A 22978-nucleotide genomic window follows, 5' to 3' on the forward strand; every position below is an offset into this window, starting at 1 on the left:
CAATTAGCAGCTGATTAAGGTTAATTATCAGCGAATTAGCTGTTAATTAAGGTCAATCGCCTGTTAATTAATGTCAATTCGCAGGTAATTTGTTTATGAGGGGCAATTAGCACTTAATTACGAGTTAATTAGCGTCAATTCGCAGGCTAATAGCAATTATTTGGGTTAATTAGGGGCTTAATTACCATCCAACAACACCCGATTTGAGCGTGACTCGCCGTTAATTAGCCCTAATTAACCACTAATTAGCACAACCCCCTGACAATTAGCGCCAATTAGCGGCTAACCCGCACCTCTCAGTGCCAATTAGCTGCTAATTATTGCTTAATTACCATCCAACAACACCCGATTTGAGAGTGACTCGCCGTTAATTAGCCCTAATTAGCCGCTAATTACCATCAACTACCAGACAATTAGCGCCAATTAGCGGCTGACCCCCATTCTCAAGGGTCAATTAACCGCTAATTACCCCTTAATTACCATCCAACAACACCCAATTTCAGCATGACTCGCCATTAACTCGCCCTAATTACCGCTAATTAGTGGCTAATTAGCGCCAACCCCTTCACAATTAGCCCCAATTACCGCCCCACCCCCCTCCCCCAGCGCCAATTAACCGCTAATTACCCCTTAATTACCATCCAACAACACCCAATTTGAGCGTGACATGCCGTTAATTAGACCTAATTACCGCTAATTAGTGTCTAATTAGCGCCAACCCCTTGACAATTAGTGCCAATTACCGCCTAACCCCCCTCCTCCAGCGCCAATTAACCGCTAATTACCCCTTAATTACCATCCAACAACACCCGATTTGAGGGTGACTCGCCGTTAATTAGGCCTGATTACCTGCTAATTACCCACTAATTAGCATCAATCCCCTGACAATTAATGCCAATTAGTGGTTAATCCGCACCTTTCAGTGCCAATTAACCGCTAATTACCCCTTAATCACCATCCAACAACACCCAATTTCAGCATGACTTGCCATTAACTCGCCCTAATTAACTGCTAATTACCCGCTAATTAACATACACCCCCAGACAATTCGCCCCAATTACCGGCTCACCCCCCTCCCCCAGCGCCAATTAACCGCTAATTACCCCTTAATCACCATCCAACAACACCCGATTTCAGCATGGCTCGCTGTTAATTAGGCCTAATTAACCGCTAATTACCCACTAATTAGCATAAATCCCCTGACAATTAGCGCCAATTAGTGGTTAATCCGCACCTTTCAGTGTCAATTAACCGCTAATTACCCCTTAATTACCATCCAACAACACCCAATTTCAGCATGACTCGCCATTAACTCGCCCTAATTAACCGCTAATTACCCGCTAATTAACATACACCCCCAGACAATTAGTGCCAATTACCGCCTCACCCCCCTCCCCCAGCGCCAATTAACCGCTAATTACCCCTTAATTACCATCCAACAACACGCGATTTCAGGGTGACTTGCCGTTAATTAGGCCTAATTACCGCTAATTAGTGGCTAATTAGCGCCAACCCCTTGACAATTAGCCCCAATTACCGCCTCACCCCCCTCCCCCAGCGCCAATTAACCGCTAATTACCGCCTCATTAGCACGAACCCCCCCGGGACCGGCGCCTGACCGGCCCTTAATGACCCCTAACGAGCCGCTAATTAGCGCTAATTACCCGGAAGCGGAGGTGCCCCACGGGCTCGTGGCAAACGACGGCGACGCCGTCCCGGGTGCGGCGAACGTCGAGCTCCAGGAGCCCAACCCCCACCCGGACCGCGCTGGGGGCGGGGCTTAGTGAGGGGGGCGGGGCTTAAATAGGCGGGGCTTAAGGGGGAGGGGGTAACTGGGCGGGGCTTAAGGGGGAGGGGGGTAAAGGGGGAGGGGGTTAAATAGGCGGGGCTTAAGGGGGAGGGGGTTAAGGGGGTGGGGATTAAATAGGCGGGGCTTAAAGGGGGAGGGGCTTAAAGGGGGAGGGGATTAAGGGGGAGGGGGTTAAATAGGCGGGGCTTAAGGGGGAGGGGCTTAAGGGGGAGGGGGTTAAATAGGCGGGGCTTAAGGGGGAGGGGATTAAAGGGTGAGGCTTAAGAGGGTGGGGATTAAAAATGCAGCTTAAAGAGGCGGGGCTTAAAGGGGCGGGGATTAAATGGGCGGGGCTTAAGGGGGAGGGGATTAAAAGGGAGGGGATTAAAGGGGGAGGGGATTAAAGGGGGAGGGGATTAAAGAGGCGGGGCTCAAAGGGGAGGGGATTAAGGGGGAGGGGCTTAAAGGGGAGGGGCTTAAAGAGGGAGGGGATTAAAGGGGAGGGGATTAAGGGGGAGGGGGTTAAATAGGCGGGGCTTAAGGGGGTGAGGCTTAAATGGGCGGGGATTAAATGGGCGGGGCTTAAGGGGGAGGGGATTAAAATGGGGCTTAAAGGGGGAGAGGATTAAAGGGGAGGGGATTAAGGGGGAGGGGATTAAGGGGGGGGCTAAAATGGGCGGGGCTTAAATGGGGTGTGGCTTAAAGGGGTGGGGATTAAACGGGTGGGGCTTAAAGGGGGAGGGGATTAAAGGGGAGGGGCTTAAAAAGGCGAGGCTTAAATGGGCGGGGATTAAAGGGGAGGGGCTTAAAGGGGAGGAAATTAAAGGGGAGGGGCTTAAAGGGGGCAGGGATTAAAGGGCTGGGGCTTAAGGGGGTGGGGATTAAAAATGGGGCTTAAAGGGGTGGGGCTTAAAGGGGAGGGGATTAAAGGGGGAGGGGCTTAAGGGGGACGGGCTTAAAAGGGCAGGGATTAAAGGGGAGGGGATCGAAGGGGGTGGGGCTTAAAAAGGCCGGGATTGAAGGGGCGGGGCTTGAAGGGGCGGGGTTTAAGGGGGTGTGGCTTAAAAATGGGGCTTAGAGGGGCAGGGCTTAAAGGGGAGGGGCTTAAAGGGGAAGGGGATTAAAGGGGCGTGGCCAGTGGGGAGGGGGCGTGGCCAGTGGGGAAGGGGGCGTGGTCAAAGGGGGAGGGGGCGTGGCCAGTGGGGGGTGGCCAGTGGGGGGAGGGGGCGTGGTCAATGGGGGTGTGGCCAGTGGGGGGCGTGGCCAATGGGGAAGGGGCGTGGCCAGTGGGGCAGGGGGCGCGGCCAGTGGGGGAGGGGGGTGGCCAGTGGGGGAGGGGGGTGGCCAGTGGGGGAGGGGGCGTGGCCAGTGGGGGGATGGGGCGTGGCCAGTGGGGGGATGGGGCGTGGCCAGTGGGGGAGGGGGCGTGGCCAGTGGGGGAGGGGCGTGGCCAGTGGGGGAGGGGCTAATGGGGAAGGGGCGTGGCCAGTGGGGGAGGGGTGTGGCCAGTGGGGGAGGGGGCGTGGCCAGTGGGGGAGGGGCGTGGCCTCACTGCTCAAAGGCCTCCAGGGTGTTCTCGATTCGCTCCCCCGCGCCTGCCGGGCGGGTAATTAATTAATTAGGGGGTTAATTGAGGGGTTCATTAGGGCCGGGATGGGGTTAATTAGGGGGGGGTGGGGGTTAATTGGGGGGGGTTGGGGTTAATTAAGGGGTTCATTAGGGGAGTTGGGGGTTAATTAAGGGGTTCATTAGGCCTCGGTGGGGTTAATTAAGGGGGTCGGGGTTAATTAAGGGGTTCATTAGGGGAGTTGGGGGTTAATTAAAGGGTTCATTAGGGGAGTCGGGGGTTAATTAAGGGGTTCATTAGGCCTCGGTGGGGTTAATTAAGGGGGTTGGGGTTAATTAAAGGGTTCATTAAGGGGGTGTGTTTGGGGTTAATTGGGGGGGTGGGGTTAATTAGACCGGTTTGGAGTTAATTAGAGGGAGTTTGGGGTTAATTAGAGGGGTTTGGAGTTAATTAGAGGGGGTTTGGAGTTAATTAGAGGGGTTTGGAGTTAATTAGAGCAGGTTTGGGGTTAATTAGAGGGGTTTGGAGTTAATTAGAGCAGGTTTGGGGTTAATTAGAGGGGGTTTGGAGTTAATTAGAGGGGTTTGGGGTTAATTAGAGGGGTTTGGAGTTAATTAGAGCAGGTTTGGGGTTAATTAGGGGGGTTTGGAGTTAATTAGAGGGGTTTGGAGTTAATTAGAGCAGGTTTGGGGTTAATTAGGGGGGTTGGAGTTAATTAAGTGGCTAATTAGGGGCGTTTGGGGTTAAATGGGGGGTTTGCAGTTAATCAAGGGGCTAATTAGGGGTTTGGGGGTTAATTAGAGGGGGTGTGGGGTTAATTAGGGGGTTGGGAGTCAATCAAGCAGCTAATTAAGGGTGTTGGGGGTTAATCAGGGGGTTTGGGTTAATTAGAGGGATTTTGGGTTAATTGGGGGGCTTTGGAGCCAATCAAGGGGTTAATTAGGGGCGATGGCAGTTAATCAAGCGGCTAATTAGGGTTTGAGGGTTAATTAGGGGGTTAAGTGACCTTCCCCTCCCCCTCCCATTGCACCTCAAACTGGGAGCACTGGGAGCCCAAACTGGGAGCCCAAACTGGGAGCCCAAACTGGGAGCCCAAACTGGGAGCCCAAACTGGTCCAAACTGGGAGCTCTGGGAGCCCAAACTGGGAGCCCAAACTGGGAGCGCTGGGAGCCCAAACTGGGAGCTCTGGCAGCCCAAACTGGGAGCACTGGGAGCCCAAACTGGGAGCCCAAACTGGGAGCTCTGGCAGCCCAAACTGGGAGCTCTGGCAGCCCAAACTGGGAGCACTGGGAGCCCAAACTGGGAGCACAAACTGGGAGCTCTGGGAGCCCAAACTGGGAGCACTGCCAGCCCAAACTGGGAGCCCAAACTGGGAGCTCTGGGAGCCCAAACTGGGAGCTCAAACTGGGAGCACTGGGAGCCCAAACTGGGAGCTCTGGGAGCCCAAACTGGGAGCCCAAACTGGGAGCACTGGCAGCCCAAACTGGGAGCCCAAACTGGGAGCACTGGGAGCTCAAACTGGGAGCCCAAACTGGTCCAAACTGGGAACACTGGGCGCCCAAACTGGTCCAAACTGGGAGCCCAAACTGGGAGCCCAAACTGGGAGCCCAAACTGGCAGCCCAAACTGGGAGCTCTGGGAGTCCAAACTGGGAGCCCAAACTGGGAGCACTGCCAGCCCAAACTGGGAGCACTGGGAGCCCAAACTGGGACCCCAAACTGGGACCCCAAACTGGTCGAAACTGGGAGCACTGGCAGCCCAAACTGGTCCAAACTGGGAACCCAAACTGGGAGCTCTGGGAACCCAAACTGGGAGCCCAAACTGGGAGCTCTGGCAGCCCAAACTGGGAGCTCTGGCAGCCCAAACTGGGAGCACTGGGAGCCCAAACTGGGAGCCCAAACTGGGAGCTCTGGGAGCCCAAACTGGGAGCACTGCCAGCCCAAACTGGGAGCCCAAACTGGGAGCCCAAACTGGGAGCACTGGGAGCCCAAACTGGGAACACTGGGAGCCCAAACTGGGAGCACTGCCACCCCAAACTGGGAACACTGGGACCCCAAACTGACCTTCCCCCCCCCCCCTCCCCTCCCCTCCACTCCCCTCCCCCCTCCCCCCCCCCCCACCATCCGGGTCCCTCCCCCCTCCCCCCCCCGCCCCTCCCCCTCTCACCGCCCCTGTGCGCCACCGCCCGCGCCTCGAAGCCCAAGCGCGGCCCCTCAGGGCCCCTCCGAGCCCTCCGGGCCCAGCGCAGCGCGGCCACCAAGAGCCCCCCCAGGGCCACCGCGAGCAGCAGCGCCTCCATGGCCTCCCCCTCCCCCCGGGGGCCTTCGCTGACCGGTTCTGGGACCGGTTCTGGGACCGGTTTTGGGACTGGTTTTAACTGGGCGGGGCCGGGGCGCACCTGTGGGAGAGCAAAGGTGAGGGCGGGGCCTCGGTACCCACAATGCATTGCGGGGTTAATGGAGGAGGTGGTGGTTCCGCCTCGGTACCCACAATGCATTGCGGATAAGGGGGGCCCAAACTGGGAGCACTGGGAGCCCAAACTGGGAGCACTGGGAGCCCAAACTGGGAGCCCAAACTGGGAGCTCTGGGAGCCCAAACTGGGAGCCCAAACTGGGAGCACTGGGAGCCCAAACTGGGAGCACTGGGAGCCCAAACTGGGAGCTCTGTGAGCCCAAACTGGCAGCCCAAACTGGGAGCTCTGGGAGCCCAAACTGGGAGTACTGGGAGCCCAAACTGGGAGCTCTGGGAGCCCAACCTGGGAGCACTGGGAGCCCAAACTGGGAGCTCTGGGAGCCCAAACTGGGAGCACTGGGAGCCCAAACTGGGAGAACTGGGAGGGCCTGGGGTTCGTGGTGGGAGCACTGGAGGCCATACTGGGAATACTGGGAGCACTGGTAGTGCAAACTGGGAGCACTGGGATCAGCAAGAACCCAAACTGGGATCCAGACTGGGAATACTGGGAGCACTGGGGAGCCCAAACTGGGAGCACTGGGAGCACTGGGAGTTCATACTGGGACCACTGGGAGGATTGGTGGACCCATACTGGGAATACTGGGAGCACTGCGAGCCCAAACTGGGAGCCCAAACTGGGAGCACTGCGAGCCCAAACTGGGAGCACTGGAGGCCATACTGGGAGCACTGGGATCACCAAGAACCCAAACTGGGATCCCCACTGGGAGCACTGGGAGGGCCTGGGGTCGGTGCTGGGAGCACTGGGAGCCCAAACTGGTCCAAACTGGGAGCACTGGGAGCCCAAACTGGGAGCACTGGGAGCCCAAACTGGGAGCCCAAACTGGGAGCTCTGGGAGCCCAAACTGGTCCAAACTGGGAGCTCTGGGAGCCCAAACTGGTCCAAACTGGGAGCACTGGGAGCCCAAACTGGGAGCCCAAACTGGGAGCCCAAACTGGGAGCACTGGGAGACCAAACTGGGAGCCCAAACTGGGAGCTCTGGGAGCCCAAACTGGGAGCACTGGGAGCCCAAACTGGGAGCACTGGGAGCCCAAACTGGGAGCTCTGGGAGCCCAAACTGGGAGCCCAAACTGGGAGCACTGGGAACCCAAACTGGCAGTACTGGGAGGGCCTGGGGTTCGTGCTGGGAGTACTGGGAGCCATACTGGGGATACTGGGAGCCCTAAGATATCATACTGGGGATACTGGGAGGCCTTGGAGCCCAAACTGGGAACTCTGGGAGCCCAAACTGGTTAAACTGGGAGCTCTGGACGCCATACAGGGAATACTGGGAGCACTGGTAGGCCCAAACTGGGAGCACTGGGAGCACTGGGAGTTCATACTGGGAGCACTGGGAGGATGGGTGGACCCATACTGGAAATACTGGGAGCACTGCGAGCCCAAACTGGGAGCACTGGAGGCCATACTGGGAGCACTGGGATCACCAAGAACCCAAACTGGGATCCACACTGGGAGCACTGGGAGGGCCTGGGGTCGGGGCTGGGAGCACTGGAACCCATACTGGGAGTACTGGGAGTTCATACTGGGATTACTGGAAGCCCAAACTGGGAGCACTGGGAGCCCAAACTGGGAGCCCAAACTGGGAGCTCTGGGATCACCAAGAACCCGAACTGGGATCCATACTGGGGGCACTTGGAGCACTGGAGGCCATACTGGGAATACTGGGAGCACTGGGGAGCCCAAACTGGGAGCACTGGGAGCACTGGGAGTTCATACTGGGAGCACTGGGAGGATGGGTGGACCCATACTGGGAATATTGGGAGGCCTGGAACCCAAACTGGGAGTACTGGGAGCCCAAACTGGGAGCACTGGGAGCCCAAACTGGGAGCACTGGGAGCCCAAACTGGGAGCCCAAACTGGTCCAAACTGGGAGCCCAAACTGGGAGCCCAAACTGGGAGCTCTGGGAGCCCAAACTGGGAGCACTGGGAGCCCAAACTGGGAGCTCTGGGAGCCCAAACTGGGAGCCCAAACTGGGAGCTCTGGGAGCCCAAACTGGGAGCCCAAACTGGGAGCTCTGGGAGCCCAAACTGGGAGCACTGGCAGCCCAAACTGGGAGCACTGGGAGCCCAAACTGGGAGCCCAAACTGGGAGCACTGGGAGCTCAAACTGGGAGCACTGGCAGCCCAAACTGGGAGCACTGGCAGCCCCTCCCCCTCCCCACTTCACCCCGCCCACCACCAAATTATGCAAATTTATGCAAACACCCCCACCCAACCCCCACCTCCGTACGCAAACAAGACTCGCTCATCCCAACCATGCAAATTTATGCAAATGAGCCTTCCCCCCACTCCCCCACCCCATGCCCCCAAGGGGGGGCGTGGCCTCACGAAGCCCCGACCAATCGGAGCACGGCCCGCCCCGATTTATGCAAATCCATGCAAATGAAGGCGGCGGGAGCTCGGCCGACATGCAAATTTATGCAAATGAGCCGCGCTCCTCCTCCCACTGCTCCGGCGTCAGCGTTCGCTGCTCCAGGGCGTGGATCCGGCCCAGCTCCTCCCCCAGCGCCTCGTTAACGAGCCTGGCGGTTAATTAGGGACTCGTTAACCCTCCGGACGGTAATTAGGGGTTTAATTAAGGGGTTAATGGCGGTTAATTGTGGTGGGAGGGCTTAATTAGAGATGTTAGGGGTTAATTAGGGGTGAGAGGGATTCGTTAGGGGTGGAAGGGGTTAATTAGCGGGTGAATTATGCGGCGGGTGGGTTAATTAGTGCCGTTAAGGGTTAATTAGGGGGCTAATTACAGCTTAATTACGATTTAACTATCTTTTAAGGAATAATTAGGCGTGCTTTTTGTTAATTAGGGGTTGATGATGGGTTAATTACCCCTCAGCACACTTAATTAGGCACAGCTCATCTTAATTAGGGCTTAATGAACCATTAATTACCCCCTTGAAAGGCTTAATTAGCAGCGTTACTCCTCAGCCGCCGCGTAATTAAGGGTTAATCAGCGCTAATTAACCTCCAGAGAGCCTAATTAGGTTCATTCAGGAATTAATGAAGCCATTAATTATGCATGCAAACTTAATTAGGCTCTGCCCCTTTAAACCCCACCCACTCCCCATTTAAGCCCCGCCCATTCCTCCCTTTAAGCCCCGCCCATTCCTGTTTAAACCCCGCCCATCACCCTTAAGCCCCGCCCACCTCTTTAAGCCCCGCCCATTCCTTTAAGCCTGGCTTAACCCTTTTAAACCCCACCCATCCCTCCCTTTAAGCCCCTCCCATCCCCCTTAAGCCCCACCCATTCCTTGCCTTAAGCCCCGCCCATTTCCCCTTTAAGCCTCGCCTATTTCCCCTTTAAGCCCCACCCATTTCCCCTTTAAGCCCCGCCCATTCCCCATTTAAACCCCGCCCATTCCCCATTTAAACCCCACCCATTTCCCCTTTAAGCCCCGCCCATCCCCCATTTAAGCCCCACCCACTCCTTCCTTTAAGCCCCACCCACTCATCTTTAAACCCCGCCCATCCCCGTTTAAGCCCCGCCCATTCCTCCCTTTAGGCCCTCCCATTTCCCATGAAGCCTTGGGCATACCCGGTTTAAACCCCGCCCATCCCCTTTAAGCCCCGCCCATTCCTCATTTAAGCGCAGCCCCTTCCCTTTAAACCCCGCCCATCCCTCGCCTTAATCCCCGCCTACCCCGTCTAAGCCCCGCCCATTCCCCTTTAAGCCCCGCCCACTCCCCATTTAAACCCCGCCAATTCTTCCTTTAAGCCCCGCCCATTCCTCCCCTTAAGCCCCGCCTACCCCATGTCTAAACCCCTCCCCACCCCCTTAAGCCCCTCCCATTTCACTCATTAAGCCCCGCCCACTCTCCCTTTAAACCCCGCCTACTTTCCCCTTTTAAGCCCAGCCCAGTTCCCATTAAGCCCCGCCCATTCCCTGTTTAAACCCCGCCCATCCCCTTTAAGCCCCTCCCATTCCACTTTAAGCCCCGCCCACTCCCCTTTAAGTTCCTCCCATCCCCATTTAAGCTCCACCTCCCCATTTAAGCCCCGCCCATTATCCCTTAAGCCCCTCCCATCCCCTTAAGCCCCTCCCATTCCTCCCTTAAGCCCCGCCCACTCCCACTTTTAAACTCCGCCCATTCTCCCTTTAAGCCCCGCCTACTTCCCCATTTTAAGCCCCACCCCTTCCCCTTTAAACCCCTCCCATTCCCCTTTAAGCCCCGCCCACTCCCCATTTAAACCCCACAATTCTTCCTTTAAGCCCCGCCCATTCCTCCGCTTAAGCCCCGCCTATCCCATGTCTAAACCCCTCCCCACCCCCTTAAGCCCCTCCCATTTCACTCATTAAGCCCCGCCCATTCTCCCTTTAAACCCCGCCCACTTTCCCATTTTAAGCCTGGCCCAGTTCCCATTAAACCCCGCCCATTCCGTTTAAACCCCGCCCATCCCCTTTAAGCCCCGCCCATTCCCCTTTAAGCCGCGCCCACTCCCCATTTAAACCCCGCCAATTCTTCCTTTAAACCCCGCCCATTCCTCCCCTTAAGCCCCGCCTATCCCATGTCTAAACCCCTCCACACCCCCTTAAGCCCCTCCCATTTCACTCATTAAGCCCCGCCCATTCTTCCTTTAAACCCCGCCCACTTTCCCATTTTAAGCCCGGCCCAGTTCCCATTAAGCCCCGCCCATTCCCTGTTTAAACCCCGCCCATCCCCTTTAAGCCCCTCCCATTCCACTTTAGGCCCCGCCCACTCCCCTTTAAGTTCCTCCCATCCCCATTTAAGCTCCACTTCTCCCATTTAAGCCCCGCCCATTATCCCTTAAGCCCCTCCCATCCCCTTTAAGCCCCTCCCATTCCTCCCTTAAGCCCCGCCCATTCCCACTTTTAAACTCCGCCCATTCTCCCTTTAAACCCCACCTACTTCCCCATTTAAAGCCCCGCCCACTCCCCTTTAAGCCCCGCCCATTCCTCCCCTTAAGCCCCGCCCTCTCCCCATTTAAACCCCACAATTCTTCCTTTAAGCCCCGCCCATTCCTCCCCTTAAGCCCCGCCTACCCCATGTTTAAACCCCTCCCCACCCCCTTAAGCCCCTCCCATCTCATTAAGCCCCGCCCATTCCCCCTCAAACCCCTCCCATTCCCCCTTTAAACCCCGCCCAGTCCCCCTTAAACCCCGCCCATTCCCCCTTTAAGCCCCGCCCATTCCTCCCCTTAAGCCCCTTCCCATTACTCTGTTTAAGCCCCGCCCCTTCCCCTTTAAGCCCCGCCCACTCCCCCTTTAGGCCCCACCTGTCCCCCTTTAAGCCCGGCCCACTCCCTCTTTATGCCCCACTCATTCCTCCCCTTAAGCCCCGCCCATTTCCTGCTTAAACCCCGCCCACTCCCCTTTAAGCCCTTCCTATTCCTCCCTTTTAAGCCCCGCCCACCCATTTAAACCCCGCCCATTCCCCATTAAGCCCCGCCCATCCCCTTTAACCCCTCCCACTCCCCCTTTAAGCCCCGCCCACCCCTTTAAACCCAGCTCATTCCCCATTAAGCCCCGCCTACATCTTTAAACCCAGCTCATTCCCCATTAAGCCCCGCCTACATCTTTAAACCCCTCCCGCTCGCCCTTTAAGCCCCGCCCACCCCCTTTAAACCCCACCCACCCCCTTTAAACCCCGCCCATCCCCATTAAGCCCCGCCCATCCTCTTTAACCCCTCCCACTCCCCCTTTAAGCCCCGCCCACCCCTTTAAACCCAGCTCATTCCCCATTAAGCCCCGCCTACATCTTTAAACCCCTCCCGCTCGCCCTTTAAGCCCCGCCCACCCCCTTTAAACCCCGCCCATCCCCATTTAAGCCACGCCCACCCCCTTTAAACCCCTCCCACTCCCCATTTAAGCCCCACCCACCCCATTTAAGCCCCGCCCATCCCCGCCCCTCCCCCACCGGTGCCTCTGGAGCGTTTTGAGGCCCCGGAAAATTCCGGAAACGACGAAAATCCGGAAACTTCCCCGGCACAGCTGGGGGCACTCGCGCACCTCCTGCAATTAACGGCAATTAGCGGCAATTAGCGGCAATTAGCGACCGGTAATTAGCGGCTGCCGCTCGTTAGGGCGCCCTCGGTTGGTAATTAGCGGCCGTGAGGAGTTAATTAGGGCTTGTTAGTTTCTAATTAAAGGGTTTTGGCGGTAATTAGGAGGTGTTGGGTGCTAATTACCTCCGGTTACTCACTAATTAACATCTCTTAGTCACTAATTAACACCTCTTGGCACTAATTAACGGCTCTTAGTTACTAACTAACACAGCTTAGTCACTAATTAACACCCTTTAACCATTAACTCCTCCTTGTCATTAATTAGCGCCCATTAGCCAAAAATTAACCCTTCTTAGCCCCTAATTGACACCCCTCAGTCACTAATTAACAGCGATTAGCCACTAATTAACACCCCTTTGTCGTTAACTAGCCCTGATTAGCCATTAATTAACATCCTTTAACCACTAATTAACACCCCTCAGTCACTAATTAACAGCTCTTAGTCACTAACTAGCACCCCTCAACCACTAATTAACACCCATTAACCACTAATTAATGCGTTGCTGTTACTAATGGACACCTCTTAGCCACTAATTAACACCCGAAAGTCACTAATTAACACCTCCTTGTCACTAATTAGCCGCCAGTAACCATTAATTAACACCCCTTAACCACTAATTAACACCCCTTTGTCACTAATTAACACCCCTTAGCCACTAATTTGCACTCATTAGCCAGTAATTAACACTCATTAGCCATTAATTAGCCCCGTTAACCACTAATTCGCCCCTGTCAGAGCTAGTTCACCATTAACCCCTCCCCTCTCTTCTCATTAACCCCTCCTCGCACTAATTACGCCCCTAATTAACTCTCCCATGTCCTAATTAACCCCTCCCCGCGCCTCTCCCGGCCCATTACCGCCCCCCAGCCGCTCATTAAGCCCCCACCCGGCTGAAATTAACGCCCTCCCGATGCTAACGAACCGCCGGGCGGCGCTAATTAGCGGTTAATTAATTAATTACCACGTGCTGGGCCTGGAGCCGCTCCTGGAGCCGCTCCCGCAGCTCCTCCGTGCTCGGCGGGTCCATTTCCGCTTCCGCCTTTCGTCACTTCCGCTTCGCCACGCATTGTGGGTACCGAGGCGGAAGTTAATGCAGGGGATTGTGGGTAACGAGGCGGAAACGCCGCCATTTTACCCAAGGGGAAGTGCCGCCATTGTGAGAGGGGAAATTTCTCCTCCTCTTCATCCTCTTCCTCCCCCTCCTCCTCTTCCTCCTCCTCCTCTTCCTCCTCCTCATCATCTCGCACCGCGCTGCGGATACCGAGGGAAAACTTCCCCTCTTCTACCGAGGCAAGCGCGCCGCCATTTTACCGGAAATCTCGCTCTTTCCGCAATGCATTCTGGGTACCGAGGCGAAACTCCCCTTCGTTACCGAGGCAACAGCGCCGGCATTTTACCGGGAAAAAACAAAAAACAAAAAACAACAACAACAAAAAAACAAACAAAGAAACAAACAAAAAAAAAACAAACAAAAAAAACCCCCTCTCTTTGCAATGCATTCCGGGTACCGAGGCGGAAATTCTCCTCTTTACCGAGGCAACGGTGCCGCCATCTTACCGGAAATTTTGTCTCCGCAGTGCATTCTGGGTACCGAGGCGAAAATCGTCCTCCTTACCGCGGCAACAGCGCCGCCATTTTACCGGAAGTTTTCTTCTCGCACTGCATTCTGGGTACCGAGGCAGAAATCGCCCACTTTACCGAGGCAACACCGCCGCCATTTAACCGGAAGTCCTCCTCCCCCCCCTCGCACTGCATTCTGGGTACCGAGGCGGAACTGCCTTTCTTTTACCGAGGCAGCACCGCCGCCATTTAACCGGAAGTCCTCTCCTCGCACTGCATTCTGGGTACCGAGGCGGAACTGCCCTTCTTTTACCGAGGCATCGCTGCCGCCATTTAACCGGAAGTCCCCCCCTCACCGCGGTGCATTGTGGGCCGGCGATGGCCGCCATGCGCGCCGTGTATTTGCTGCGCTCCGCCGCCCCCCGGGGCCGGGCCCGGGGCCGGATCTACGTGGGATTCACGGTGGATCCGCGGCGGCGGCTCCGGCAGCACAACGGGGGCCGCAGGAAGGGCGGGGCCCGCAGGACCAGCGGCAGAGGGCCCTGGTGGGGGAGCGGGAGGGACCGGGGAGGGACCGGGGAGGGAACCGGGGAGGGACCGGGGGGGTTGGGGGGTTGTAAAATGGCGCTGGAGGGGCAGGGAAGGGTTAAAGGGGGGGTTTGGGTTGGGGAATGGTTGGTACTGGGTGGACTGGGAGTCGAAATGGGAGGACTGGGAGTAGTGGGAGGCCAAACTGGGAGCTCTGGGGGACAAACTGGGAGCACTGGGGGTTAAACTGGGAGCACTGGGAGCCCAAACTGGGAGCCCAAACTGGGAGCCCAAACTGGGAGCACTGGGAGCCCAAACTGGGAGCACTGGGGACCAAACTGGGAGCACTGGGGGACAAACTGGGAGCCCAAACTGGGAGCACTGGGAGTACTGGGGACCAAACTGGGAGCTCTGGGAGCCGAACTGGGAGCACTAGGTGTTAAACTGGGAGCACTGAGTGCCCAAACTGGGAGCACTGGGGTGACCGAGAGCCCAGTTTGGGAGCATTGGAGTCCAAACTGGGAGCACTGGGGCTAAACTGGGAGCACTGGGAGCCCAAACTGGAAGCCCAAACTGGTCCAAACTGGGAGCCCAAACTGGGAGCACTGGCAGCCCAAACTGGGGGCCCAAACTGGGAGCACTCAGAGTCTGTGGGAGCCGAACTGGGAGCATTGGGGCTGAACTGGGAGCACTGTGGTGGCTGGGAGCCCAAACTGGGAGCATTGGAGCCAAACTGGGAGCACTGAGGGTCACACTGGAAGCACTGGGAGCACGGGGAACCCGAACTGGGAGCACTGGGAGTCCTTGGGAGCCGAATTGGGAGCATTGGGGTCACACTGGGATCAAACTGGAAGCACTGGGAGCCCAAACTGGGAGCACTGGGAGCCCAAACTGGGAGCCCAAATTGGGAGCACTGGGAACCCAAAGTGGAAGCCCAAACTGGGAGCACTGGGAGCCCAAACTGGGAGCACTGGGAGCCAAACTGGGAGCCCAAACTGGGAGCTCTGGGAGCCCAAACTGGGAGCCCAAACTGGGAGCACTGGGAGCCCAAACTGGGAGCACTGGGAGCCCAAACTGGGAGCCCAAACTGGGAGCTCTGGGAGCCCAAACTGGGAGCACTGGGAAGCCAAACTGGGAGCCCAAACTGGGAGCCCATACTGGTCCATACTGGTCCAAACTGGGAGCCCATACTGGTCCATACTGGTCCATACTGGGAGCCCAATCGCGGCCGCTTTGACCCCAAAAGGGAAATGGAATTGTTCGTGCACGGCTTCCCCTCCGACGTCGCCGCCCTGCGGGTGAGCCCCGCCTAAGCCCCGCCCACCTCACTAAACCCCGCCTAAGCCCCGCCCACCTCACTAAACCCCGCCTAAGCCCCGCCCACCTCACTAAACCACGCCGAAGCCCCACCCACCTCACTAAACCCCGTCTAAGCCCCGCGCACCTCACTAAACCCCGCCTAAGCCCCGCCCACCTCACTAAACCCTGCCTAAGCCCCGCCCACCTCATTAAACCCCGCCCTGACCTCCCCACTGAAGCCTCGCCCCTTCTAAGCCCCGCCCACCTCACTAAACCCCGCCTAAATCCCTCCCACTTAAGCCCCACTTTCAATAAACCCCGCCCACCCCATCAAACCCCTCCCAACTCCCACTTAAGCCCTGCCCACTTAAAACCCCACCCCTAAACCCTGGCCCTTTAACGCCCCTGCCACTTTAAGCCCAACCCACCTCATTAAACGTGTCTTAAACCCCTCCCACTTAAGCCCCGCCCACTTCAAACCCACCCACTTAAGCCACACCCGCTTTAAGCCCCTCCCTCTTCCATAAACCCTGCCCAGTTTAAACCCCACCCCTTTAAGCCCCGCCCACCTCACTAAACCCTGCCTAAACCCCTTCCATTTAAGCCCCACCCACTACAAACCCCACCCATTTAGGCCACACCCACTTTAAGCACCTCCCACTTTAAGCCCCGCCCACCTCATTAACCCCACCCCAAACCCCTCCCACATAAGCCCCGCCCACTCCAACCCCCTCCCATTTAGGCCACACCCACTTCAAGCCCCTCCCTCCGCTCTAAACCCCACCCACTTAAACCTCCTCCCATTTAAGCCCCGCCCACCCCATTAAACCTCTCCCAGACTCCTCCCACTCCAGCCCCGCCCGCTTTAAGCCCCGCCCATCGCCTTAACCCCGTCCTAAACCCCCTCCCACTTAGGCCACACCCACTCCTCTCTAAACCCCACCCAACTGAAGCCCCGCCCACTTCAACCCCCACCCATTCAAGCCCCGCCCACCTCATTAACCCTTCACAAACTCCTCCCACTTAAGCCCCACCCACTCAAGCCCCGCCCCCCCTTTTCCCCAGTTCGAGTGGGCGTGGCAACACCCAAGCTCCTCCCACCGCCTGCTGGCCCCGCCCCCTCGCCGCCCTCGGGAGCAGCCAATCAGCTTCGCCCTCCGGCTCTTGCCCCGCCTCCTGCGGGCCCCGCCCTGGTCCCGCCTCCCGCTCCGCATCCGTTGGCTCCGCCCACCCGGCCCCGCCCTGGAGCCGGCCCCGCCCCCTCACGTGGTGCAGGAGGAGGGGGCGGGGCCGCCGCGCCTTAAAAGGAAAAAGGGGCGGGGCTTGGCGGGGGAGGCAGGGGAGAGGGGGTGTGGCCTGTGCGGGGAGGTGAGGAGGGGGCGGGGCTTGAGGGGGAGGGGCTTGAGGGAGGGGGAGGGGCTTGATGTGGGCGGGGTTAAGGGGAGGGGCTTGAGGGGGGTGGGGTTGAAGGGAGGGGCTTAGAGTGGGCGGGGTTTAAAAAGGAGGGGTTCGAAGGGGCGTGGCTTAAAGGGTGTGGGGTTTAAATAAGAGGGGCTGAAGGTGGGCGGGGTTTAAGGGGCGGGGCTTGAAGTGGGTGGGGTTTGATGGGAGTGGCTTAGAGTGGGCGGAGCTTAAAAATGAGGGGTTAGAAGGGGCGTGGCTTAGAGTGGGTGGGGTTTAAGGGGCGGGGCTTGCAGTGGGTGGGGTTTAAATGGGAGTGGCTTAAAGTGGGTGGGGCTTAAGGGGAAGGGCTTAAAGTGGGTGGGGTTTAAGGGGAAGGGCTTAAAGGGGCGGGGCTTAAAGTGGATGGCATTAAGAGGGTGGGGCTTAAAGTGGGCGGGGTTTGAAGGGGAGGGGCTTGAAGTGGATGGAGTTGAAAGGGGCGGGGCTTAAAGGGAAGGGCTTAAGTGGGCAGGGTTTTAAGGGGTAGGGCTTAAATTGGGTGAGATTAAAATGGGAGGGGCTTAAAGTGGGTTGGACTTAAGGGGTGGGGCTTAAAGTGGGTGGGGTTTAAAGGGGAGAGGCTTAAAGTGGGTGGGGTTTAAGGGGGAGGGGCTTTAAGTTGAGGAGTTTGAAGGGGTGTGGCTTAAAGTGGGTGGGGTTTAAATGGGAGGGGCTTAAAGTGGGTGGGGCTTAAAGGGGAGTGGCCTGAAGTGGGCGGGGTTTAAGAGAATGGGGTGAGAGGGTGGGGCTTAAAGTGGGTGGGGTTTGAAGTGGGTGGGGTTTAAGGGGGAGGGGCTTAAAGCGGGTGGGGTTTAAGGGCAAGGGTTTAGGTGGGGTTTAAAGAGGAGGAGGGGTTTAAGGGGCGTGGCTTAATGTGGGTGGGGCTTGAACAGGGTGGGGTCTAAACTGGAGGGGCTTAAAGTGGGTGGGGTTTAAGGGGGTGGGGCTTGAAGTGGGTGGGGTTTAAATGGAGGGGGTTTCAGTGGGCCGGGATTAAGGGGGCAGGGATTAAAGGGGGTGGGGTTTAAAGAGGAGGATGTTAAGGGGGTGGGGCTTAAAAGGGCAGGGCTTAAAGTGGGTGGGGTCTAAGTGGGAGGGGCTTATGGTGAGTGGGGTTTAAGGGGCGGGGCTTGAAGTGGGTGGGGCTTAAGGGGGAGGGGCTTACGGTGGGTGGGGTTTAAAGGAGCAGGGCTTAAATTGGGTGAGATTAAAATGGGAGGGGCTTGAAGTGGGTGGGATTTATGGGACAGGCTTAAGGTGGGCGGGGTTTAAGGAGGAGGGGTTTAAAGTCGGAGGGGTTTGACGGGGCGGGGCTTAATGTGGGCGGGGTTTAAAGGAGCAGGGCTTAAATTGGGTGAGATTAAAATGGGAGGGGCTTAAAGTGGGTGGGGCTTAAGGGGTGGAGCTTAAAGTGGGTGGGGTTTAAAGGGGAGCGGCTTAAAGTGGGCGGGGCTTAAGGGGGAGGGGCTTAACGGGGAGGGGTTTGGAGGGGTGAGGCTTAATAGGGGCGGGGTTCAACGGGGAGGGGCTAAAGTGGGCGGGGTTTAAATGGGTGGTCCTTAACATGGGTGAGGCTTAAAGGGGCAGGGCTTAAATTGGGCCAGATTAAAATGGGAGGAGCTTAAAGTGGGTGGGTTTAAATCGGAGGGGTTTAAAGGGGTGGGGCTTAGAGTGGGTGGGGTTTAAGGGGGTGGGGTTTAAGGGGGTGGGGCTTAAATGGGAGGGGGTTGAAGGCAGTGGGGCTTTAGATTTGGGGGGAGTTTTGGGGTGAAAACCCGGGAATTTGGGGGTGGGGGAGGGGCCGGGCGGTGCCCTAAGTAACGCGAGCAGTTGCGGGAGCAATCCGAACATCCAAAATTCAAATTTATGCAGATTTATGTAGATTTATGCAAATGATATCATGTTTATGGGGATTTTTGGGGGGTGCTGATGTGACCACGCCCCTTTCCAGGTGCAGGCCACGCCCCTTCTGCGCTGTCCCCGCCCCCTTTGCTCCATGGCCGCCCATCCCCCCTGCCTGGCCCGGCTCTTCCTGGCTCCGGAGCCGCTGCAGCTGCTGCCGCTAGGGGGCGCCTGTCCCGGGTGAGGAGAGGGGCGGGGCTTGTTGCTAAGGGGCGGGGCTTGTTGCTAAGGGCCCCATTTCCTTGTAAGGGCACATTCTGTGTGGTTGCTAGGGGGCGGGGCTTGTTGCTAAGGGCCCCATTTCCTTATAAGGAAAGGCTCCAAAATGGCAGCTGAGGGGCAGGGCCTGTTGCTAAGGGGCGGGGCTTGTTGCTAAGGGCCCCATTTCCTTATAAGGCAACGATCTGCGTGGTTGCTAGGGGGCGGGGCCTGTTGCTAAGGGCCTCATTTCCTTATAAGGCAACGATCTGCGTGGTTGCTAGGGGGCGGGGCCTGTTGCTAAGGGCCTCATTTCCTTATAAGGCAACATTCTGTGCGGTTGCTAGGGGGCGGGGCTTGTTGCTAAGGGCCCCATTTCCTTATAAGGGAAGGCTCCAAAATGGCTGCCGACAGACAGGGCCTGTTGCTAAGGGGCGGGGCCTGTTGCTAAGGGCCCCATTTCCTTATAAGGCAACGATCTGCGTGGTTGCTAGGGGGCGGGGCTTGTTGCTAACGGCCCCATTTCCTTATAAGGAAAGGCTCCAAAATGGCTGCTGAGAGACAGGGCCTGTTGCTAAGGGGCGGGGCCTGTTGCTAAGGGCCTCTTCCTTGTAAGGCAACGTTCTGTGTGGTTGCTAAGGGGCGGGGCTTGTTGCTAAGGGCCTCTTCCTTGTAAGGCAACGTTCTGTGTGGTTGCTAAGGGGCGGGGCTTGTTGCTAAGGGCCCCATTTCCTTATAAGGCAACGTTCTGTGTGGTTGCTAGGGGGCGGGGCCTGTTGCTAAGGGCCCCATTTCCTTATAAGGGAATGTTCTGTTTGGTTGTTAGGGGGCGGGGCTTGTTGCTAAGGGCCTATTTCCTTATAGGGAAAGGCTCCAAAATGGCAGCTGAAGGACAGGGCCTGTTGCTAAGGGGCGGGGCTTGTTGCTAAGGGCCCCATTTCCTTATAAGGCACATTCTGTGCGGTTGCTAGGGGGCGGGGCCTGTTGCTAAGGGCCCCATTTCCTCATAAGGCAACGTTCTGTGTGGTTGCTAGGGGGCGGGGCCTGTTGCTAAGGGCTCCATTTCCTTATAAGGAAAGGTTCCAAAATGGCTGCTGAAGGACAGGGCCTGTTGCTATGGGGCGGGGCCTGTTGCTAAGGGCCCCATTTCCTAATAAGGGAAGGGTTGGAAGGGTTGCCAGGGGGCGGGGCTTGTTGCTAAGGTCCCATTTCCTTATAAGGAAAGGCTCCAAAATGGCAGCTGAGGGGCAGGGCCTGTTGCTAAGGGGCGGGGCTTGTTGCTAAGGGCCCCATTTCCTTATAAGGAAAGGCTCCAAAATGGCTGCTGACAGACAGGGCCTGTTGCTAAGGGGCGGGGCTTGTTGCTAAGGGCCCCATTTCCTTATAAGGGAACGTTCTGTGTGGTTGCTAAGGGGTGGTGCTTGTTGCTAAGGGCCTCATTTCCTTATAAGGAAAGGCTCCAAAATGGCTGCTGAAGGACAGGGCCTGTTGCTAAGGGGCGGGGCTTGTTGCTAAGGGCCCCATTTCTTTATAAGGAAAGGCTCCAAAATGGCGGCCAACAGACAGGGCCTGTTGCTAAGGGGTGGGGCTTGTTGCTAAGGGCCCCATTTCCTTATAAGGCAAGGGCTTATATGGTTGCTAAGGGGCGGGGCCTGTTGCTAAGGGCCCCATTTCCTTATAAGGAAAGGCTCCAAAATGGCTGCCGACAGACAGGGCCTGTTGCTAAGGGGCGGGGCCTGTTGCTAAGGGCCCCATTTCCTTATAAGGGAAGGCTCCAAAATGGCTGCCGACAGCCAGGGCCTGTTGCTAAGGGGCGGGGCTTGTTGCTAAGGGCCCCATTTCCTTATAAGGGCACATTCTGTGTGGTTGCTAAGGGGCGGGCCTGTTGCTAAGGGCCCCATTTCCTTATAAGGAAAGGCTCCAAAATGGCTGCTGAGAGACAGGGCTTGTTGCTAAGGGGCGGGGCTTGTTGCTAAGGGAACCATTTCCTTATAAGGGAACGTTTTGTGTGGTTGCTAGGGGGCGGGGCCTGTTGCTAAGGGCCCCATTTCCTTATATGGGAACGTTCTGTGCGGTTGCTAGGGGGCGGGGCCTGTTGCTAAGGGCCCCATTTCCTTATAAGGAAAAGCTCCAAAATGGCTCCTGAAGGACAGGGCCTGTTGCTAAGGGGCGGGGCTTGTTGCTAAGGGCCTTTTTCCTAATATGGAAAGGGCTTATGTGGTTGCTAGGGGGCGGGGCCTGTTGCTAAGGGCCCCATTTCCTTATAAGGAAAAGCTCCAAAATGGCTCCTGAAGGACAGGGCCTGTTGCTAAGGGGCGGGGCTTGTTGCTAAGGGCCTTTTTCCTAATATGGAAAGGGCTTATGTGGTTGCTAGGGGGCGGGGCTTGTTGCTAAGGGCCCCATTTCCTCATAAGGCAACGTTCTGTGTGGTTGCTAGGGGGAGGGGCCTGTTGCTAAGGGCCCCATTTCCTTATAAGGGAAGGGTTGGAAGGGTTGCCAGGGGGCGGGGCTTGTTGCTAAGGTCCCATTTCCTTATAAGGAAAGGCTCCAAAATGGCTGCTGAAGGACAGGGCCTGTTGCTAAGGGGCGGGGCTTGTTGCTAAGGGCCCCATTTCCTTATAAGGGAAGGGTTGGAAGGGTTGCCAGGGGGCGGGGCTTGTTGCTAAGGTCCCATTTCCTTATAAGGAAAGGCTCCAAAATGGCTGCTGAAGGACAGGGCCTGTTGATAAGGGTGGGGCTTGTTGCTAAGGGCCCCATTTCCTTATAAGGCAAGGGCTTATATGGTTGCTAAGGGGCGGGGCCTGTTGCTAAGGGCCCCATTTCCTTATAAGGAAAGGCTCCAAAATGGCTGCCGAAAGACAGGGCCTGTTGCTAAGGGGCGGGGCTTGTTGCTAAGGGCCCCATTTCCTTATAAGGGAACGTTCTGTGTGGTTGCTAAGGGGCGGGGCCTGTTGCTAAGGGCCCCATTTCCTTATAAGGGAAGGGTTGGAAGGGTTGCCAGGGGGCGGGGCTTGTTGCTAAGGTCCCATTTCCTTATAAGGGAAGGGTTGGAAGGGTTGCCAGGGGGCGGGGCTTGTTGCTAAAGTCCCATTTCCTTATAAGGAAAGGCTCCAAAATGGCTGCCGACAGACAGGGCCGGTTGCTAAGGGGCGGGGCTTGTTGCTAAGGGCCCCATTTCCTTATATGGGAACGTTCTATGTGGTTGCTAAGGGGCGGGCCTGTTGCTAAGGGTCCCATTTCCTTATAAGGAAAGGCTCCAAAATGGCTGCTGAAGGACAGGGCCTGTTGCTAAGGGGCGGGGCTTGTTGCTAAGGGCCCCATTTCCTTATAAGGGAACGTTCTGTGCGGTTGCTAGGGGGCGGGGCCTGTTGCTAAGGGCCCCATTTCCTTATATGGGAACGTTCTGTGCGGTTGCTAGGGGGCGGGGCCTGTTGCTAAGGGCCCCATTTCCTTATAAGGGAAGGCTCCAAAATGGCTGTCGACAGCCAGGGCCTGTTGCTAAGGGGCGGGGCTTGTTGCTAAGGGCCTTTTTCCTAATATGGAAAGGGCTTATGTGGTTGCTAGGGGGCGGGGCCTGTTGCTAAGGGCCCCATTTCCTTATAAGGGAACGTTCTGTGTGGTTGCTAGGGGGCGGGGCTTGTTGCTAAGGGCCTCATTTCCTTATAAGGAAAGGCTCCAAAATGGCTTACGACAGACAGGGCTTGTTGCTAAGGGCCTCAAAATGGCGGCGGGGGGCGTGTCCTAATGTTGGCCCCGCCCCCAGGTGCCACGCCCACCTCCTCTGGGGGGATCTGATTCGTCGTTGCCTGGGGGAGGCGGAGCCCGAAGAGGAGTGGGCGGAGCCCGATGACGTCATTGTTCCGAGCTCCGCCCCCACGTGAGGCCACGCCCACGGAAGATTCGATTTGTTTTAATTAATTTATTTCTAATAAAGGTGGTTACATTTTAATTAAGCAGTGAATAAATTAAAGGGGGTGGGGCTTGGCTTGGCCACGCCCCCGTGACGTCATTTCCGTTCTGTGCCCCTCCCCCTTTCTGCCGCCATTTTGAGGAGGGGATTTTTGGCCCCTCCCCCTCCTTTTTGGCCCCTCCCCCCTCATTTTTTGGCCCCTCCCCCATTTCCCCTCCCCCCATTAAATTCTGGGAATTTTCTCTCCATTTTAACCCCAAATTCCCCCTTTTTTCCCCCCGATTTTTCCC

General features: G+C 57.0%; 2 protein-coding genes and 1 long non-coding RNA gene across 3 annotated transcripts; 1 reads left to right on the forward strand and 2 right to left on the reverse strand.

The window, feature by feature from the left end:
* Positions 1-1669: 1669 nt before the first annotated feature.
* Positions 1670-5645, reverse strand: LOC138101001 (uncharacterized). Its single transcript, XR_011146994.1, has 3 exons — positions 5523-5645; positions 3342-3384; positions 1670-1767 (listed from the first exon to the last, which is right to left on the reverse strand). It is a non-coding gene; the product is annotated as an uncharacterized lncRNA (long non-coding RNA).
* Positions 5646-8115: 2470 nt separating this feature from the next.
* LOC138100991 (bolA-like protein 2) lies at positions 8116-12913 on the reverse strand. Its single transcript, XM_068998834.1, has 3 exons — positions 12810-12913; positions 11700-11794; positions 8116-8348 (listed from the first exon to the last, which is right to left on the reverse strand). Exons 1-3 carry the CDS (start codon positions 12873-12875, stop codon positions 8243-8245), a joined length of 267 nt encoding a protein of 88 aa, XP_068854935.1. The 5' UTR covers positions 12876-12913; the 3' UTR covers positions 8116-8242.
* An 868-nt stretch (positions 12914-13781) lies between these two features.
* LOC138100999 (structure-specific endonuclease subunit SLX1-like) lies at positions 13782-22727 on the forward strand. Its single transcript, XM_068998843.1, has 5 exons — positions 13782-13953; positions 15183-15234; positions 16301-16603; positions 18630-18760; positions 22542-22727. The coding sequence occupies exons 1-5, from the start codon at positions 13787-13789 to the stop codon at positions 22657-22659; spliced, it is 771 nt and encodes a 256-aa protein (XP_068854944.1). The 5' UTR covers positions 13782-13786; the 3' UTR covers positions 22660-22727.
* The last annotated feature ends 251 nt before the right edge of the window (positions 22728-22978 follow it).

This window comes from Aphelocoma coerulescens, unplaced genomic scaffold, assembly GCF_041296385.1.
Source record: "Aphelocoma coerulescens isolate FSJ_1873_10779 unplaced genomic scaffold, UR_Acoe_1.0 HiC_scaffold_181, whole genome shotgun sequence".
NCBI classification, from domain to species: domain Eukaryota; kingdom Metazoa; phylum Chordata; class Aves; order Passeriformes; family Corvidae; genus Aphelocoma; species Aphelocoma coerulescens.